Consider the following 19,221-nt stretch of genomic DNA (forward strand, 5'->3'; position numbering starts at 1 on the left):
GGGCCTGGGCTCCAGCAGCCGCCCAGGGCAGGGGGACGGCACTCGCTGGCTCTGCAGCGTGGACACTGCTGGGAACAGGCTGTTGGCAGGAGGAGGGCCCCCCTTCTCCGATGACCAGATAAACTCTCGCGCTCGCACCGCTGCCGGACACGTCTGGCACACGTCATCCCACCGGCCTGGCCGTGCCGGGAGCGCGGGGCTGGCGGAATCTAGCCCGGTCGGAGCATCCCCGTCACACGGGGGTGCGGGTGGCACCGGCTCTCGCTGGGCTCGGTAGCCACGGGCTCAGCCCCGCGCACCCCGGGAAGAGGGGCCGGGTCCGGCCGCGCTCACCTGCCCTGCAGCACTCGCCCGGGCCGGGCGCAGGAACAAAGTGGCGATGCCAGCCAGCATCATTAGACTTCGTTAAGGTGACGAGCTTTCACTTCCCAGCCTGGCGCCGTTCCACCTGCTGCAGCCCAATTAGCGGCGCAGCCAGGATGCTGCTCCAGCAAAAGGCAGAGGCAGCAGACGCCACTGGCATCGCTCTGCCCGGGAATTCCTCGTGTGGCTGAGACCCGGCACAGCTCAGCGCAGGTCCCGGACAGGCTCCCCGCCGTGCAGGCCGGGGTGCAGGGTACCGCAGGGATGGGGCTGCGCGGGGATGAGGGTGTCCCGGCGGAACGGAGCGGCCGGGCAGGTCGGAGCTCGCTGCTGCCCGCCGCTCCGGGCCGGGGGCTCCGCTCCAAGCCCTCCTGCTGCGCAGCCCCCGCCACCGCACCATGCCAGGCCCTGGGCTTGTTCCACTGTTGTTTATTATATATTAAGGTCACAGATATTCCAGTTCTTTGATCCCTCAGGGCCACAGCACACAGGGCTGCACGGGGCAGGGGGCTGTGCGCAGGGCAGGGGGCGAGGGGGGCAGGAGGCACAGGGAGCCCTTGGGGCTGGTGAGGTGGCAGAGGGGCACAGGGGGACTTCACCATGGCTGAGGGCAGCTGAGCAGGGACCACGGAGCACGGGGATCCTGCAGCACGGGACCCCGGAGCATGGGAATCCCTAACCACATGTATCCTGGAGCACAGCGATCCCGCAGGATGGGGATCCCAAAGCAGCAGATCCCAGAGCACATGGAACCCCAAGCAGAGGGATCTGCAGCACACGGAATCCCAAGCAGAGGGATCTGCAGCACATGGAACCCCAAGCAGAGGGATCTGCAGCACACAGAATCCCAAGCAGAGGGATCTGCAGCAGGCCCCAGCCCGGCTTGGCGCTGCCCGGCCCGGCTTGGCCCAACTCCCTGCAGCAGGACAAGGCTGGACCGGCCCTCCCTGCTCCTCCGCAGCTGCCCCAAGGCATGTGAGTGACCTTGGCACAGCCCCAGCCAGGACACCCGGATACTCCGAGGAGCGGGCGCGAGGACAGCGGCGCACTGGTGGCTCTTGCCCAGGCAAGGAAGCCCCGGCCCTGGGCGGCCCCTCGCCCTTGGGTCCACTCTGTCGTCATTGGTATGAGGCACAATCCCTGAAGAGCCCAGCGGCCCGCGGCCGCTGGGGAGTTTTGGCCAAGCAAAATGAGGGTGCGGGGGGCCAGGAAAGGGCAGCAGCGGGTGAGGGGGTCCCGCCACACTGCGCCGGTGGCAGCACTTTGGTGTCCTACACCCGTCTGCCCCATGGTGGAGGGCAGGAGAGGCTGGGAGCAAGCAGCCCTGCATGCATGGCCCACGTTGTGCATGGGCACGAGCCAGCCTGGCCCCGGAGCAGCCCCCAGGCTCGATGCCCAGGCACGGGGGCTGCTTCCTCCCTTCTCACCAGGACGGGGCCGTCCTGCTCTGCGGCCTCGTGAGGGACAGGAGCCAGGGCCCCTTGCTGTGCCAGCCTCTCCGAGCCCGCACGGGAGGGAGCTGCGGATGGACCCGGCGGCCGCAGACCGTGAGCTGAAGGCGGTGCAGGACCAGGGTGCAGAATGAACGAGGGGCCAAGGAAGAGCCCACTGGAAACTGGCACGAGATCCGGGGTGAGCGAGGAAAGGGGATCCCGGGATGGGCTGGTCACCGGTGGGATGAAGGGCTGGGGCAGCCTGGCCCCGAAGAGTGGAGAGCTCCAGGCTCTGGCGACCTGTGCGCTCACCCCCGGAGAAGCCACGGGCTGAGACAGGTCCCCTCCCTCCCACTCAGGTGATCACTTTGATCCCAAAGTATTTGCGGAGCTGTTCCAGGAAGACAAAGGTGAGGACGGTGTGAGGAACGAGACGGATGGCCGCAGGAACGAAGCCCTGGAACAGGACAGGGAGAAGGGAAAGAGTCAGCATGCGCTGGGGCTTGTGCTCGCGGCTGGGGCTCGTGCGCACGGCCCCCGGCGCCGGGGATGCAGCGGGAACGCGCATGCGCGGGCGGGCTGGCCGGGCATGCACGAGCTCCGCAGCGGGGCCCGCGGTGGCGGCAGGGCCTGGCGGAGTGGTGAGAGGGGCACGGCAGCCACGCTGCGCACACGGGTCTCATGCACCAACCCCTGCCCCAAACACATCGCTGTTGCCATCACCACTCCGCAGAGTCTCAGGAGAAGCCAGTGTCAGGTCCCACTGCCCTGTTTCAGAAGGGGGATGGAGGCTGCCTGGGGAAGATGAGCAGACAGGCTGTAACAGGGAAACTCCTGGCTAGCGGCATCAGGAAGAAACTTTGGATTCGAGATGCTATTCCAGGGGCCCTCCCAGCCGTGAGCCTGAGCACACCGGCCACTGTGCCGAGCCCGGACAAAAGGGGCTGACAGTGTCTGCAACAGCCAGGAAAATCCAACAAATGCTGGAGCATCACTGAGGATACCTGCACTCCCCTTAGGAAACCCACCGTTCTCCACCCAGCTCCTAGCACCTCATCCTACGCATCTTGGTACCTTATAGAAGGCCAGGGGTCCAAGCTTGGCGGTTTCCATGGCACAGTGAGAAACACCCTGGAATCAATAGGATGGAGATGAGCGAGACGCCGGCGCGCGAAGGGGCAGGAGCCGCCGCGGCGGGACGGCTGCTCACCCGGTACTCGCCCTGGGAGTTCATGAGACGGGTCTTGAGCACGTCCAAGGGCTGGCACAGGAACGTGGCGCATCCGCCCTGGGGAGACCCAACGGGCGGTCACCAGCTCTGCCCACGGAGGAGGCCGGTGCCGCTACGACCCACACGATGAGAGAGGGCCAGGTCCAGAGCCCGGCCTGGGAGCATCCCAGGGCAGGGGCCCTTTGCCCAGCCCTGCTTCGTCGGGCCGAGACGCAGCGCGCGACTCCTGTCCAGGGCCAAGCCCAGGCCGCGCGCGCCCTCCTCCCAGCCCTGCTCACAGCGATGAAGCTGGCCAGGAAGTGAGTGAAGATGTTGTCTGACAGCAACCCCGTGGTGAGAACCAGCTGCTTGGCCTGGTCATAGCAGGAGAGCTGCAGAGACACAGCGCGTTAGTGACACGTCCCGCTCCCCTTCTGAGCCAGGTACCCCCCGCCCTGGGTACCTAGTGCCCAGCAGAGCTGCCCTACCTGCCCAACGGTGACTAGGGCCCCTCGGCTGGATGCCATTGTAGCCCCTGAGAATAGCTTCTTCAAGCCCTCTGTGGACAGACAGGGATCAGCACAGGCCCGGGACATTAATCGCGCTCTCCTGCAGCAAGGAGCCTCCTTCCCTGCCCGGCTGAGGCCTTGGTTTCTTGGACAGCAGTGCTCCCAACACACCCCAACAGCAGACTGCGGGCGGGCAGGAGAGGAGAACCCCTCAGGAAGGCCCTGTCCCCTCCTGCTGTCCCCTTTCCCCACCTTGCTCCAGGGAACACCCCGGAGGGTCCCGGCAGGGGCTCCCTCGGCCACTGCTGTGGCTTCCCGGTGTCAACGAGGGCACCACGGACAAGCGAACGCCGGCACGGCCTCACCTTCCCGGAGCACGCGGTACATGCCGTCCAGAGCATGGGAATAGCTGGAAAGAGCGGGAAGGGGAAGGCGTCAGGCTGTGAAACTCCTAAGCATTCCAGCCCGGCCTCCCCATGGCTGCCCCAGCCCCGCCGCCCTCCCAGCGCTCGCGGTGCCCCCCGGCCGGGGATCCGAGCGGCCCCCCTGCGCGTCCCAGCCCTGCAGCCCAGGCTCCCGGTCCCAGCACTCACTTGCGCCTCAGGTGCGCCGGCTGCTTCATGTCGTTCTGCATCCTGAAAGGCAGAGCCGCGCAGGTGAGGCGGGAAGGGACCGGCCCCCGGCATCGCCCCGACGGCGCCGCCAGCCCCGGAGCGGCACGGAGCGGCCCACAGACCGGAGCGGCACGGAGCGGTGCACAGACCGGAGCGGCACGGAGCGGCCCACAGACTGCGCAGACGGTTTCTGAGCAGCGCAGCGTGCGCTCGCACCCGCTGCTCGTATCCCTTGGGAGAGCAGGCACGGGGCTGGAGGTGGGAGCAGTGCTGGCACTGGCCGGGGGGCTCTCCCCTCAGCTGGGCCGTTAGCCACAGCGCGCTGCTGGCCTGGGCAGGGGAGAAGTGGGGAGCAAGGGGGGACCACCCCAGCACCCTGGCTGCTCCCCCAAATCTCCCTCGCCAGGACGCCAGGGCCGAGCGGAACCAACCTGACATTCACCATGTCCGCGGGGGTCCCCACAAAGCCGCCGGTGAAACCTGCAAGCGACGAGGACCGGAGTGAGGGGCTGCTCCGGCCGAGGGGCTTGGGGCTGAGCGATCCCCTCCCGCTCACCTCCCACTGCGCCCAGCAGCACTTTCTGGTAGAAGGGGGGAGGCCCCTGGGTGCCCCGGCCCAGGTGGTCCCTCGCCGTCTCGTAGATGGCGAAGCGGGTCAAGGAATACGTCATCTGCAAGAGGGCGAGCGGGCCACCGAGTCACGCTGTGGGCCACCGAGTCACGCTGCGGGCCACCGAGTCACGCTGCGGGCCGCCTCCGAGGCCGCTGTCGGCAGCCTGTGCGCTCGGCCGCTCTCCAGGGGCTCCGAACGGCGCCGGAGCGAGCGGCTGCGCGGCGGGAGGCCCTTTGCCGGCCGCGGGGCCCTGGCGGTCGGCGCTCACCTGCCGGCACAGCGAGGCGCTGAGGCCGTTGTAGAGAGCCAGGACGCCGTCGGCGCGGACCACGCGCAGCGCCATCCCCGTCATGCGCATCTTCACCTCCTGCTGCGTCTGCAGGTGGACCTGGGGCAGCGTCCGGCAGCGTCAGCGCCCGGCCCAGCGCGACCTCCGGCCGCGCGCAGGGCACGGCCCGCCGCAAACCGCGGCCCAGCGCAGCGGGGCACGATCCGAAGGGCTTTCCGGGGTGATTCATCAGCGCCCATGCAGAAAGCTCCCTGCACGCGGCAGCCCTGCCAGCCTTCCCGCACCTCAGCGGCGGCTGGAGAGCTGCCCAGCTGGCCCGGTGTGGCGGCGCTGAGGCCCAGGAGGAGGAGGAGGAGGGTGGAGGCACCTGCGCAAGGTCCCTCCCATCCTGCCTGCCCAGCCGGGCGCTCCCAAGGTGAAGGACGGTGCCTCTTCCTCCAGAAAAAGCCCTAAGCGACCCCAGCAAGGGGGATCTGGAGGCGCCTGAGCGAGCACCAGGGTTGCTTTGCTCGGAGGGAGCGTATCAGGACATCAGCAAAGCAGCAGGCCCCAGAGCACAGGACGAGGTCCTGCTGTCCTGCCCCCTTCCCACGGCCAGGAACCGAGGCCAGGAGCTCCAGGCCCCCTCCAGTGCCTTTCCCACCATTAAAGGCGGAAGCAAGAGCCGTCTGCCCCAGGGAGCCTGTGGGGATGGAGTCGCACGGCGCGGAGCCGCGGCAGCCTTTGCCTGCGCACGTCCGCCCGGCTCCACGCTGCGAGATCAAATGTGGGTCAAAGGAGATAAAATTAAAGCGAGAGCGGGGCCGTTGGCCGGGGACCAGGCCTGGCTCCTGTTACGCAGCAGGGACGGGGTGGCCGGTGTGGGATGTGCGGCCGTGCAGGGGGACACGGCCCCGTCCCCTGCGCAGGGAGCTGCAGCTGCGGCGGGGAGGCCGGGAGCAGGGGCCTGGGAAGGCAAAGGGAAAGGGAAGGAGAAGGAAAGGGAAGGAGAAGAAGAAACAAAGGGGAAGGCGAAGGGAAGAGGAAGAGAAAGAAGAGAGGAAGGGGAAGGGAAAGAAGAAAGGAAGGGGAAAGGAAGGGGAGGGAGGGCAGGCGCGGGGCTGCCCCTCGGGGCCGAAGTCCGTCTCGTCCCTTGGCCCCTGGCCCGGCCGGGCCCCCCGCGCCCGGCGCGCGAGTCCAAAGGGCGGCGGAGCCGCGGGAGGGACGGAGCCTGCAGCGGCGCCCGCCCCGCCAGGCCGCCCGCGCCCGGGCCGGCTCCGCAGCGCCCGCCGGGTGCAGCCCCGCGGCGGGGGCTCCCGCGCTCCCGGCCCCGCGGCGGGCGGGCGGGCGAGCGGCTGCCCGCGTGTCCCGGCCCCGCGTGTCCCCCGCCCCGCGTGTCCCCGCCCCGCGTGTCCCCCGGCCCCGCGCGGCTCCCACCGCGGCTCCCACCTTGAGCAGGTCGAGGGGGTGGGTGCAGCAGGCGGCGCCGCACGACGCGAGCCCCCCGAAGTACCAGCGCGACACGCGCTGCTCCGCCATGGGGCCGCTCTGCGCCGCGCGGCACCGGCACCGCCCCCGCCGCGGCACCGGCACCGCCCCCGGCCCGGCCCGGCCCCGCCGCGCGGGCGGGACCCGCCCGGTACTGACCGCCGCGCAGGGTGAGGCGGAGACGCGGGCGGAGGGGCCCGGCGGTCCCGACCATCCCGCCCCTGCGCGGAGGCTGCGCGAGTGGCGCTGCGCACGGCCACGGCCACGGCCACGCGGCGGGGCCAGGGCTGCCGCGCGCCCGGGCGGCTCCGGGACATGCGTGTGGCTACAAGCGCATGGTGGCCACCCATGAGTGCATGGTGGCCACGAGCGCACGGTGGCCAGGAGCCCACAATGGCGACACTCCTGCAGTAGCCACGAGCCATGCGCCTGTGGCAGCCCTGAGCCCATGGTGGCTACGAGCCCGTGGTGGCCACACACCTGCGGCAGCCACACACCTGTGGTGCCCACACACCTGTGGCGGTCACAAGTGCACGGTGGCTATGAGCCCACGGCGGCCATGAGCCTGCAGTGGCCATGAGCGGACGGTGGCTATGAGCCCGCAGCGGCCACGAGCCCATGGCGGCCACGTGCCTGCGGTGGTGGCTATGAGCCCGCAGCGGCCACGAGCCCATGGCGGCCACGTGCCTGCGGTGGTGGCTATGAGCCCGCAGTGGCCACGAGCCCATGGCGGTCACACGCCCACTGCAGTTGCTGTGAGCCCGCAGTGGCCACGAGCCCATGGTGGCCACAAGCCCGTCACGCGCAGGCTGGCAGCACACGGGCTCCCGGGCTCCACACACTCCAGGCTCCGCAGGCTTCAACCCACTTGACGTTTATGAGCGCACAGTCCGTGCCGGCGCCGGGGGGAGGCAGCGGCCCCTCCGAAGCGCACGGCGCCCCGGCCCCGCGCCGCTCCGCAGGGAGCTCCCGCGCGCGGAAACGTCCGCGGCCTCGGGGCCGGCGCCCCGGCCGGCTGCCGCCGCGCGAGTCCCTCTGCGACGAGACGGGGCCTCTACTCCAGAACCACAGTCCCTCCTGCTGCTTCCAGCGCCGCTTTGATCTTCTCTGCTTCGTCTTTGGGCGCGTTCGCCTTGATCTCCTGCGGGAGGGACTCCACCAGCTTCTTCGCCTGCGGGAGGGACGCAGCATGAGAGCCGCTGCTGAGCAGCTCGCACTAACCAGATTAACAGATTTACAGCCACTATCCCCAGCTCGGCACAAACACACCAAGGGTTCTGCTGAGCGAACGCCGCGCCGGGACGTGGCTGAACGCAGCTCATCCTGCCGTGAGCGGCCGCCCCGCGTCGCTCCGGGGCGCGAGCGCGACCCACACGGTGCCGCTCCGCGAGGGCCCCGCGTTGGGATGACATCCCGGGACAAGGGCTCTACCCACAGGGCTTCTGCTCACGTATTTCTGCTGGCAGGAGGAGCAGCGTCTCGAGTCCCAACGCTCGAGGAAAAGGAGAGAATCTGCTGCTCGTGAGCGGTCACTTTATGGAAGTTTGTTGGCAATAACTTGCACCCAACAAACCTGTCACCACATCAAGGTCATGAGCAGTTTGTTTGACAGGTTTCACCCAGAGTCTTGTTGATCTAGTGTTAGTTCTCCAGGGAGCTTTTAATTATCCAGGGATTGGTCCCGTTACATGGTTTTGTTTTCTTAATATTTGTTTGCGACTGATAACAGATCAACAACTGACAGAGCAACCACGCTACAGCCAGGTCATTATCCCAGCTGCCCTTTAAGAGCAACACTCAGGTCTATGCCACAGTTTCTCTGTTATTAAATTATTTCCTTTATATTATGCCAATAAGAATGGTTCAGAGGATTTTCTGCAAATCCTTCTGATGTTCTGGGTTGTAAATTAAAGCAGATTTTACAATGCTTAGCATTTTTTTCTTAAAATTGCATAAGCAGGAAAAGCTACCGTTATCCCTAAGGTACAGAGACATAACCAAGTGCAGAGGTGAAGCTCACTGAAGGCTTCTGCAGGGGCAGCCAAGTCACCTGGACTTTCCCTTGAGCCCACAGCAGCACTAGCCAAGGACACGAGCACACACACTGTGTGGATGGCCTGTCACCCCGAGGAAGAGAGAAGCATCACCTGCAGACAGGGGCTGAGGGACAGGGAACACGGAATAGAGGACACGAGTGAGCTGCAGGGTTGCTCCTGCATTCGGAAAGATGCTGTCCTCGAACAACCAAGAACAGGCAGGGCGCATCCAGCTGCAGCGGGCAGTCCTGGGCACTCTTGAGCCCAGCAGAAGGCTCGCAGAACCTCTTAAGACGGTGGCTCTGACATGGAAAACTCTGCTTTGAGTCCCCTTTGTGTCTCCTTGGGCCTCACAGAAAGAGAATGGGCCCTCTCTGAAGAAGGCCGGGCAATGGGATGCGAGTGCCTGCAGCAGGTCCCCGCCGTGTCCCCACGGCTCCGCCAGCCCAGAGCCCGCTGGGCTGCAGCCCTCAGCACGGGGGGCCCCAGGACGCGTCCGCAGCCCTTGGACGGGGAGGGGGCTCCCAAGGCCGCTGCGGGGGCTCCTCACCTGCACCAGGTTCACTCCGGGCACGAAGTTCTTCACCTCCTTGATGAGCTTCACCTTGTCGGCAGCTTTGAACTCCGTGAGCCGCACGGTGAAGAGCGTCTTCTCCTTCTTGACCGGCACCATCTCCTCCTCCTCCTGGGGGCGGCCGGGGCTCAGGCAGGGCCCCCGCTGCCCCCCGCCCCGCGCGGAGGAGCCCCCCGCGCGCCCCCCACGGCCCGGAGCCCCCCGGGAGCCGCCGCGGTACCTGCGGGGCCGCCTGCGCGGCCGGGACGGCGCCCGCCGCCCCCGCTGCCATCACCGCCACGTCCGGGATCTTGAGGGTCTCCTGCGGGAAGAGCGACCTCAGCGCCGGGCCGGGCCGAGCCGGGTCGGGCCGCGTCGCCGCCACCCACCTTGAGGAGCTCGTTGAGGTCGGCGACCTCGAGCAGCGTGAGCCCCGCGATGTCGCGCACGAGCTGCCGCACCTTGGGCGAGTACTGCTTGGCGGCCGCGTCCAGCGGCGCCCCGGCCAGCGCCTCGCAGCGCCGCGGGCGGCCCGTGCCCAGCGCCCGCAGCGCGCCGCGCCGGCGGCAGGGCCCGGTGCCGGTGCCGGCCCAGGCGCAGGCCCAGGCCCGGGCGGGCGGCAGCGCGCGCGCGGCGGGCAGCATGGCGGCGCCGGCCGAGCACGCCGCAGAGGACACGGCGGCGCTCTGCCCTCCGCGCTCTATGCTTCCGGCGGCCCGCGCGCCGCTCGGCGCGCCTCGCCTCGATGGTACGCGCGGCGGCGGAAGCAGGCGGCGCTCTAGCCCGCGGGTCCGCCCGGCCGCACCGGTGCCCGGTACCCCGCGCTCTCGGTGTCGCCCGCCCCGCCGCACACGGAGGCCTCGGCGCTGTCCGCACAACTTTATTGTCACCGCCCGCGGCGGGGAAGGGAGAGCGGGGGGGAAGGGGAGAGCGGCGGCCCCGGGGCTGCGGCCGCCGCTCGCGTTAGTGTCATGGCCGGGGCGGGGGGCGCCTCGGCGCCGTCCTGGGCCCCTCCCGCCCCGGGGCACCGGGAGGAGGGGGGAGGAGGCGCCGGCGGCCTCAGTCGAAGGAGATGAGCTGGGCCTCGCTGCTGCCCGGCGGCGCCGCGGCGGGCGCGGGGGGTGCGGGCGGCGCCGCGGCGGGGCCGCCGGCCGGGGCCACCTGCAAGGACAGAGCGCGGGCAGCGCCGGGGCCGCCGGGGCCCGGCCCCCGCCCGGCCGCACTCACCTGCGGGTAGAGCGGCTGCTGGCCCGGCAGGAAGGGCTGCTGCGGGGGGAGGCTGCCCAGCGCCGCCTCCTGCCCCGGCAGCGACGACAGCAGGCCCTGGCGGGACGGAGCGCGGCCTGAGCGCGGGCACGGCCAAGGCCCGGGGCCTTTCGCTGCCCCGGGGTGCAGAGCGCGGGCGCGCGGCCGTGCCGCGGGCGCTCACCTGCATGTTGTACGGCTGGTAGCCCATGGACACCGACTGGCTGCCCATGTAGCCCATGCTGCCCGCCTGGGGGGTCTGCGAGAGCGGCGCGATGCTCTGCGCCGGCGCTGCGGCGCTCTGCGCGCGAGGGGCTGCTGAGCGGCCGCTCGGGAGCAGCCCAGCAGCAGCAGGGCCTCCCCTGGCCCCCCACATAGCATCCCTGTGCCCTGGGGGGAGCCAGGCCTGGGACCGACCCCTTCTGCCCACCCCAGGAAAGCGGCAGCAGATCCTGTAACCTGGGACCAACCATCATCCCTCCTCCCGTGCTCACGGACCCCACAAACTTAAGGCACTGCCACAGGATTCCCTGTGCATGCCCCTTCCTCCCGCTGCGCCTGCCTCGGCTGGCTACAGCGGTCACTTGCCTGGTAGCCCTGCGTTGGGGTGGGCTGGTAGGACGAGTAGGCCGGGGTGGTGGTGGGCACCGCCTGCCCCTGCTGAGCCACCTGCCCGCCGCCCGCGCCCGGCGGGTACATGTAGGCATTCACCATGCTGGGATCTGGAGCGGGAAGGCACAGGTTGATGCCACCACGTCGTGCTCGGCCTCCAGCGCCCGAGAGCCGCCTGTGCCCTCACCTGTCCCTGGGACGGGCATGGCCGAGTAAGGCCCCGTGCCCCCCTGCGCCGCCTGGTTCATGTAGACGCCGTGCATGGGCGAGCCCTCCACCGAGCCGGCGGGGCTGAAGGTGCCGGGGAAGCTGGTGGGCCCAGAGGGCTGGTAGATGACCCCGCCGGCCGCCGGCATCGCCTGGAGCTGCTCAGGGAAGCAATCCTTAGGCCGCGCTCCAAGGGAGCGCACGGGAGGGCTCCGGCCCCGCAGCCGTACCTGGGCGTAGGGCAGCGAGAAGGCTGGCATCTGGGCGCGCATCTGGATGGTCTGCTTCTGCTGCTCCAGGCGCAGCTGCCGCTCCTTCTCCTGCTCCTGCAGCCGCTGGATGGCCAGCTGCCGCTGCATCTCCAGGTACTCCTGCCGGAGCGGCGTGGAGTGAGCGCTCCGGCACGGCCGTGTCCCCTGCCGCCCGCGCAGCCCGTCCTTGCCAAGGCTGGGCTGGCAGGGCCTGCTGCCCGCGCGGCCCTGGATGCCCAGAAAACGCCTCCCTGCCTCACCTGCTTCTTCTGGCGCATGATCTCCAGCTTCTGGGCCAGCTGGATCTGGCGCTGGCGCTCTGCCTCCTCTGCGGCACGGCGCAGCTTCTCCCGGTGCTCCTCGCGCAGCGCGTTCAGAGCCCCCCGCGCATCCCGGATTTGGGCCAGCTTGTCCTGCAGGCCCTCGTAGTACACTGGGGAGGAGAACAGCGTCAGCGCCCTTGCGCGAGGCGCTGGCCATCCCTGCACACCGCAGTGGCTTCTCCCCAGACAGGCTGGCCTGGGAATGCCAAACACCGGCTCTGCGGGAGCCCCAGCACCATCCGCTCCCCCAGGTGCTGTTCCCGAGCCCGGGGCAGGGTAACGTTTGCCAGCTGCCACGTACGCCTGCGCTCGTCCAGCTGGTTGAGCAGCTCCAGCAGCTGGGGGTGCATGTTGTTAATGGACTGAAAGAGGGAGAGGACTGCAGAGTCGTTGGTGATGCTGCGGCCGCGCATGTGGTTGCTCTTCATGCGGTTGACGAAGGTGGTGACCGCGTTCTGCAGGGCCTTCAGGAACTGCTCGTGGTTCTCTTCGGACTCGCCGTTCTGGTACTGCTGCTGGAACGACAGGGCAGCCGGTCGGGCCCAGCTCCGTGGGGCTGCGTGACGGGGCTGAACGGAGCAGGCAGCGCCCGGGCGCAGGCTCCCCGTTACCTCAACCACGCTGAGCGGGGCAGCGTGGGCCTCCCCGGGCTGGGCCGCGGGCTCGGTAAGGGACAGCGGGGCCGACGGCGTGGGGCTCTTGCGAACCTCCTCCTGCTTCTTTTCCCAGTAGTTGCGGTTCAGGTAGGGAGCCAGCTGCCACAAAAGGGACCACAGATGATCAGTGCCACAGCCCAGCTGGGTGCAAGCGGGTGCTGTGGACTAGCAGCACCCGGATCCTCACCTCAGGGTCAATGTCCTCAGCCAGCGGCGCAGATGAATTCTGCAAAGAGACAAACATGGGGAAAAGATCAAGTCCAAGCAAACTCAGAACTGCCACCCAGATCTGTTCAGAGGTGGGCACGCAGTCACAAGGGCTGGGCAGCAGCGGGACAGAAGGAAAGGGGATGGCAGCGCCTGCAGTCAGACACACGCTGGGGCTGCTAGAGGTGGTAACTGAGCCAGCTGAATGCAGAGCTTCCTGCTGAGAGCACTGTAGTGCTGAGGAAGAGCGATGGATCGAATGGGACAAAGCCTTTCTCTCGGAATGGGGATTAAATGTAACCCAAACGGGGCTAACTTGGGCGTGGGAGCTGACCTGTTGAGCGTTCGGCCACGCGGGGACTGCTGCGTACGTACCACGGGCGGGGAGTACAGCGTGCTGACCGGCGGCGCCGACGAGGTCACGGGCGGGGGCTCAGCCTTTGGGTACATGGAGTAGGTTGTTTTCTGCCTCTGCAGAGCAGGAAAACAGACAAAGTCTCCCCAACAGCTCAGGGTGGCCAAACTGCTCCCACTCAACCCGTCCTGCACTTTGGGTGCGGAAAGCTCCTGCCGCTGGCCAGCCCCGGCCAGCTGGACCAGCCAACTCGTGCAGGCTGGTCACAGGGCTCGCGGTTCGGGCACAGCCTCTTCCCAGGATTTGGTCCTCAGTGCTCTGAGGAAGGAGGCCGAGCTGCACCCCACACCCACAGCACGGACTGGACCTGCGTCACCGCGTGTGCCTGGCTCCAGCTCCCCCCAGGCCCCACGACTCGCACAGGGACACGCTGAGAGACTGTTACTGCACAGCTGGGGATGCCCAGCACGCGTGGGCTCTGCAACAGCCATCGCCAACAGGGCACGAACCATTCTCTCCTTCTCCTCGGCCTCCGACTGGGACAAGGCGATAGCCAGCTGGAGCTCCTCCTCCTCCTGCAGAGCCGTCTCATCCCGCTTCGGAGGCAGCTGCAAGCGGAACGAGAAGGGACCGCTAAAGGGATCCAGGGGCAGGACAAAAGCCCTGAGTCACCTACAGGGCAGGTGCCCACCTGGGACTGCTGAGAAAGAGGGCTGGTCAGGTACTCGGGGGGCAGCTCGGAGGTGGCAGCAGCTTTGCCCTCGGCTTTCCTGTAGGCAGAAAGATGCAATGGAGCAGAATGAGGCCTGGTTGAGCCTGGGGGGATCCTCCCCAGGCCCAAGCTATAGCCCTGCTCCCAGGGAGGAAAGGGACCCCGTCCACTGCACGGCCTGGGAAACCCTTGCTCTGTTCCTCAGAAAGGCAGCCCCACAGCACGTTTCTCCCCTCCCAGTCCCAGCCACTGCAGGCACTGATGTGCCACAACGGCTACTGACTTGTTGAGGTGCTCGTAACAGGGCTCGCAGACTCTCACTTCCTTCTCAATCCCAAACTTGGGAATAGTGGAATACTTGGAGGAGCACTTGCCGCAGAAGATCTGCCCACAGGCCCGGCAATGATGCTGCAAAGGATGGGAGACATCAGTGTGGCAGCGAGACACTCGCTCCGTCACCACGAGGTGGGGACACTCGGTCCCTCCTGGCGCAGCCCGGACACGCAGGCTCCGGAGTCCTGCAAGGAGCCGGCCAGGAGCGGGGAGCGCAGGGACAGGAGCGGCACCCACCTTGCGCGTCATGACGCCAAACTGCACTCGACATCTGTGACACTCCTCCGCATCCACCCAGTCCGGAGCCTGTTGGGGAGACTTGAGTGAGGAAGGATGCAAGGCCAGAGGGACGGGGCCTCCAGAGAGCCCTCGGGGAGCTGCTCCAGCCGAGCAAGGCTCCTTCTTGAACGGGGAGCTTCATGGGGCGTTTGCAGCTCAACAGGAAACGCTCTTCCTTGCGGATTGGCACCTCTCAAGTTACTAGGGACTGGGATGCTCTTCCAGTCAGCAAGTGGTCTTCCAGGAACACGTCTGTACAGCAACCAGTTCAGCAACACCTTTATACCCACTGAGACTGTTGTGTTGCTGGAAAGCCACTGAGCAGGCCCTTTGTCATCCTCTTCCTGATCAAATTTCACTCAGGGAAACGGCCCCATTCCCATCAGTTCTCCCCCCAGGACTTCTGGGCAGGAAGGAGAATCCTTCCCACGTGCCGTTCACCACCCCTGGGTGCCCGCAGGCTGCCGGGCAGCTGTGCCCAGCGGGACGGGGACCCAGCCTGAGCAGCCACAGGAGCAAGGCCCGTTCGGCAGCGCCAGCACCGCCCCAGCAGCAGCGCTCACCCTCTCTGCAGCGAACATGGCATCGCTCTCCTTGAACTCCGGGAACACGTGGCCTGCGGAAGAAGCGGCAGCATCCCGCTGCGGTGACAGGGCTGGACCCGGCGGCGCAGGTCCCCACCCCGCACACCAACCCCAGCTCAGTGTGTCTGCCACATCCATACACTTATCCTGATAGGAGGGGACAGTGCTTTGCCTCCTGCAGGAGGCCAGGGCTTGCAACGCTCTCGAGCACGCACTACAAACCCCTGTGATGTCCCTCAGAGGGACACGGGGCCTGCCAGCAATGCGGGTTCCTGCGCACCCACAGCCTGTCGCAGGGACAGCCCGTGTGGCTACGCGGCTCCTGCTGCCCACCCTCAACCCCAGCTGGGCTGGAGGCCCAGAGAAGGGAGCCCCTAATCCCAGGGCAGACGAGAAGGTTTCCCTCTTTCAGCAGCGAGGCTCAGTCACCCCAAGAGCTTCACTTCGTACCAGGCACGAAGGAGAAGCCCAGTGTTGCACGGCCAGATCCCACTGACGCCTGCCTGGTCCCAACTCCTCCTCCTGTAAAGCTGCTCCCGAGCGGAGCGGCTCACCCGCGCCCACACGCCCTTACCTTCCACCTTCATGATCTGATAGGTGTCCTGCACCACCTTGTACTTGGGCTCGTTGCGGAAGGCATGAGCCCAGGCCTGGATGAGGTACAGGATTTTACTGCGGACACTCGTCTCCACTTGCCTCTGCGTGGAAAAAGGGGGAGAAAAAAAATTGAGAAAAAGGATCCTGAAACTCAAAGGATGACGCGGGTCACCCAGAAGCTCAACCAGAAACAGTGCCCATGGAAGGAGACTTCAGAGTCCTGCAACGAAGCACGAGCTAAAGCTTTTGAAAAGCTACAAACCCGTCAGACTAGGCAGGCCTTCAGCTTCTCCACTCTCCCCTCTGAACAGGAGCAAGAGAGCATCCTCCCAAGCAGCACATCGGGCACGACAGGAGGTGCCAGCTGTGCCGTGGGGACAGCCACCGCAGCAGGCACGGGCAACGTCCTGCCCGGCCCCTTCCACACCTCCTCACGAGGGGAAATCCGGCAGCACTGGGAAGCACAACCGGCTCTGACGGAGCACCTCGTGCTCAAACACTCCCTTTGGGAGCACCCGGAGCTACCGCAGGACATGGCACAATGAAGACAGCTAAGAAGCCTGCCCTTTGGAAGCAGGGATACCGGGTTCCAGGGATACACTCCAGGAAGCAGGAGGAAACTTGGCAAGGCTGCTCCTGTCCCCAGCAGCCTCACAGAGCAGCCCTGTCACCGACTCATCTCTTTGTCACACGCCCACGGGACCGGCTGCTCCCAAGGCCGCGGAGGCGGAGGAGCAGCGTCCTGCTCCTTCTGTGGCTCGGGGCTGGGCCACGCAAGGGCTACCACACAGCAACGATCCCCAGCAAGGCTGGCAATAACCTGCTTTCTACGCGTGCCACAAACCCAAATACCACCCGACTGAAATCATTTTACCAACAGTTAAAAGCAGTAAAGTTCCAAGTGTAGGAGCAAAGGGGTCCGGGACAGCTATGGGACTAGTGAAGCAGGGCAGGACCACGGGAAATCACAGGTTTTCTTGATCTGTTCCCACCTCGTCCCTCTCTGCCAGGAGAGGTGGCCCTACTGAACCTCCCTCCTCCTTGCAACACGCTGCTGTGTCAGCAGGAGACACCCACAAGGGCCGGGCGAGACCGTGACGGGGTGGCCAAGAGAAGCCTCGACAGGACAGGGCCCCGCTCGCCCTGCCGGCTCCGCAGGTACCCGGGGCACCTTCCTGCCCCGTTCCGATGGGAGCCGGCGAGCGGGACAGGAGCTGCGGTGCCGCTGCAGCTCCTCGAGGCCTCCCCTTCCCAGGGAGGGCCTCTCGCCTCCTGCCGCTCACGTCCCTGCTCACGCGCAGCCGAACGGCTCCGCTGCTTCCCGGTGCTGCGGCGGCCAGCAAAGGCCACAGCAAAGCGGCTTTGGCCACTGCTGATCTGCCCAGGAGCACATGCCACGAAATGGCCTAGTCCCTCCAAGCATATCCCTGCTGGATACGTTCCATACGAACGGGAGCTCGTGCTGTGGCTGAGCATTATCCCTGCTTCCCGGCCAACCTCTCTGTTGTGCATTCCCCTCAGCTCCCCGCGTTTATCCTTCCACGTTACACGTCACGGGAGGCTCCTTCCTGAGGATCGTTACCAAACGCAGCCCGCGCCTGGGTGCTCCCTGCAGCACAGCGAGACACAGCACCCGCGACCTGCTCCTTTCAGCGCTTCTCTTGGGACCCAACTCAAAGATAAAGGGAAAAAAGACGCTCTTACCTTGAGTATTTCCTTCAGTTCTTCCATAGTCTGTTTATTGGCTACCTCGTCGTGGACGGTTTGGCCACAGTTTTTAACCACGGACTCCATGACCTGCAAGGGCCCAGGTGGGGATTAGCGGCCGCCCTCCTCCTCCTGCAGCCCCCGGCGCCTGCTCCGCTCGGCCCCGCGGGAGCTCGAGCCCGGGGCGCTCCGGGGTCGTCCCGCAGCTCAGGGCCGGGGGCTCCATCCCTGCGGAGACCCCCGGGGCAGCGCTCTGCTCCCGGCTGCAGAAGGGACCCAAGCGAACGTGGCTGGGGACGGGCCCTGGCACGGGCAGGGGTGGCGGTACCTCCAGTGCATAGAGTGCCACGTGCGGGTTCTTGTCGCTGACCTTCTTCTTGATGGCGCTCACCGCGTACTTGGCCCTGCGGGAGGGAGCGGGGCGCGCGCTCAGGCCCGGAGGCAGCGGCTCCCGGTGCTGCCCGGCCCCGGGGAGAGGAACCGGGGCCGCCGGGAGGGCAGCGCCGCGGGGCGGGCCCGCACTCACTGCGTGTCGCCCTGGCGGATCATGTCGCAGATCTGCAGGATGGACTCCCAGTCGGTCTCCAACAGCAGCTGGCTCGTGGCCTTGTCTGCGGGGCGGGCGCCGTGAGGCCGCGCCGACCCCCCGGTCCGGCCCACCCCATCCCGGCCCTGCCGCCGTCTCGTCCCGTCCCGTCCCGTCCCGTCCCGTCCCCGCCGCCCCCCGGTCCCGTCCCGGCCCGCACCCAGGAGCCGCTCGAAGGTTCCGCCGCCGCGCCCCATCGCGTCCCAGTCCGCTCCTCCTCCGGTCGCCCCGCCGCGCTTCCGCTTCCGCCTGCTCGCTTCCGGCTTCCGCCGCGGCGCGGGGCCGTCCCGGCGGCGGGAGGGGGGCGGCGCTTCCGGCGCGGGGCCATGGCGGCCGCGCGGCCGCAGTGCCTGCTGCTGGGGGCGGCGGGCGCGGGAAAGAGCCTGCTCGTGCGGCGGCTGCGCAATATCCGCCGGGGCGGGAACCGGGAGCCGCGGGGGGTGCCCGGGGTCAGGGGGTTCCCCCGCCGTCCCCGCGCTCCCCCTTCCCGCGCGTTCCCCGTTCCCGCGCCGCTCCTTGACGCCCCGCACAGCTGAGCTCCAAGGAGGGCGCCCGCGGCCTGGGGGAGCCGCCGGCCACGCTGCCCACGGTAGGGGCGGGCGGGGGGGCGCGCGCGGGGCCGGTGCTGCGGGGCGGCTAACGGCAGCGTCCCCCGCCCGCAGGTGGGCACCGACCTCACGGACCTGCCGCTGCGCAGGAGGGTGACGGTGCGCGAGCTGGGCGGCTGCATGGGGCCCATCTGGGCCAGCTACTACGGGGACTGCGGCGCCGTCCTGGTGAGCGGCGGCGGCGGCGGGGCCGGTGCCGCGGGACCCCCTCGGTCCCCGGGGGCCGCCCGCGAGCCCGTTCCTCCCCGCTGCAGTTCGTGATCGACGCCGCCGACCCCACGCGGGTGTCCGCGTCCTGCGTGCAGCTGCTGTCGCTGCTCTCCGCGGAGCCGCTCGCCTCCGTGCCCGTGCTCGTCCTCTTCAATAAGATGTGAGGGGCGGCCGGTGCCCGCGGGGACGGCGTCCCGGGGCTGCTCCCGTGCCCCGTCCCGGAGGAGCCGGCCCGCGGGCGGCAGCTCCCCGTGGCGAGCGGAGGGGTAACGGAGCCTCCCCCTCTGCCCCTGTCCGCGTTTGTGGCGCAGTGACCTGCCCTGCTACATGTCGCTGGTGGAGATGAAGTCGCTGCTCCGCATGCAGGACATCGTGTCCTGCGCCACGCAGCCCATCACCGTGCTGGAGACGAGCGCGCGCGACGGCACCGGCCTCAGCGACGTCCTGCAGTGGCTCCAGGCCACGCTCTGAGGCTGGGCCTGGGGACGGGGACGCAGCCCGACCGGGCCCAGGGGGCGAAGGGGCGGCCGGAGCGGCGGCACCGGGTGGTGCCGTGGGGAACGGGGCACGTCCGGGTGTCACCGCAAAGCTGCGGAGCCCCGGGTGGAAACCGCAGGCCCCGGCTCCGCTTCCCGCCGCGGGGCTCCGGGCAGAGCCCTGGG

At 68.0% G+C, this 19,221-nt stretch overlaps 4 protein-coding genes across 5 annotated transcripts; 1 reads left to right on the plus strand and 3 right to left on the minus strand.

Annotated features, from left to right (window-relative positions):
• Nucleotides 1–2,111: 2,111 nt before the first annotated feature.
• SLC25A10 (solute carrier family 25 member 10) lies at nucleotides 2,112–6,558 on the minus strand. 2 transcript variants are annotated; one of them, XM_088536002.1, is made up of 11 exons: nucleotides 6,460–6,558; nucleotides 5,011–5,130; nucleotides 4,686–4,800; nucleotides 4,561–4,609; nucleotides 4,109–4,150; nucleotides 3,881–3,924; nucleotides 3,495–3,565; nucleotides 3,306–3,398; nucleotides 3,007–3,084; nucleotides 2,871–2,927; nucleotides 2,112–2,253 (listed from the first exon to the last, which is right to left on the minus strand). In XM_088536002.1, the coding sequence occupies exons 1-11, from the start codon at nucleotides 6,547–6,549 to the stop codon at nucleotides 2,152–2,154; spliced, it is 861 nt and encodes a 286-aa protein (XP_088392128.1). In that variant the 5' UTR covers nucleotides 6,550–6,558; the 3' UTR covers nucleotides 2,112–2,151. The 2 variants fall into 2 exon arrangements, with proteins under 2 accessions (XP_088392128.1, XP_088392129.1); XM_088536003.1 differs by lacking the exon at nucleotides 2,112–2,253 and adding an exon at nucleotides 2,519–2,591.
• A 798-nt stretch (nucleotides 6,559–7,356) lies between these two features.
• MRPL12 (mitochondrial ribosomal protein L12) lies at nucleotides 7,357–9,731 on the minus strand. Its single transcript, XM_088535864.1, has 4 exons — nucleotides 9,477–9,731; nucleotides 9,329–9,409; nucleotides 9,085–9,219; nucleotides 7,357–7,669 (listed from the first exon to the last, which is right to left on the minus strand). Exons 1-4 carry the CDS (start codon nucleotides 9,729–9,731, stop codon nucleotides 7,553–7,555), a joined length of 588 nt encoding a protein of 195 aa, XP_088391990.1. The 3' UTR covers nucleotides 7,357–7,552.
• A 134-nt stretch (nucleotides 9,732–9,865) lies between these two features.
• On the minus strand, nucleotides 9,866–17,946 carry HGS (hepatocyte growth factor-regulated tyrosine kinase substrate). The gene is made up of 20 exons (XM_088535865.1): nucleotides 17,902–17,946; nucleotides 17,682–17,766; nucleotides 17,484–17,559; nucleotides 17,153–17,245; nucleotides 15,426–15,549; nucleotides 14,831–14,883; nucleotides 14,226–14,294; nucleotides 13,939–14,063; nucleotides 13,635–13,713; nucleotides 13,453–13,551; nucleotides 12,964–13,059; nucleotides 12,569–12,607; nucleotides 12,337–12,480; nucleotides 12,027–12,240; nucleotides 11,663–11,835; nucleotides 11,382–11,522; nucleotides 11,132–11,309; nucleotides 10,873–11,054; nucleotides 10,431–10,633; nucleotides 9,866–9,965 (listed from the first exon to the last, which is right to left on the minus strand). The coding sequence occupies exons 1-20, from the start codon at nucleotides 17,936–17,938 to the stop codon at nucleotides 9,866–9,868; spliced, it is 2,310 nt and encodes a 769-aa protein (XP_088391991.1). The 5' UTR covers nucleotides 17,939–17,946.
• Nucleotides 17,947–18,065: 119 nt separating this feature from the next.
• On the plus strand, nucleotides 18,066–19,043 carry ARL16 (ARF like GTPase 16). The gene is given in 5 exon segments (XM_088535998.1): nucleotides 18,066–18,146; nucleotides 18,272–18,330; nucleotides 18,404–18,548; nucleotides 18,551–18,719; nucleotides 18,871–19,043. Coding segments are annotated over 5 exon segments (612 nt in total). The 5' UTR covers nucleotides 18,066–18,067; the 3' UTR covers nucleotides 19,031–19,043.
• The last annotated feature ends 178 nt before the right edge of the window (nucleotides 19,044–19,221 follow it).

Source organism: Tinamus guttatus, unplaced genomic scaffold (genome assembly GCF_059628265.1).
Source record: "Tinamus guttatus ecotype Peru unplaced genomic scaffold, ASM5962826v1 Tinamus_guttatus_pri_ptg000649l, whole genome shotgun sequence".
In the NCBI taxonomy this organism is placed as follows: Eukaryota; Metazoa; Chordata; class Aves; order Tinamiformes; family Tinamidae; genus Tinamus; species Tinamus guttatus.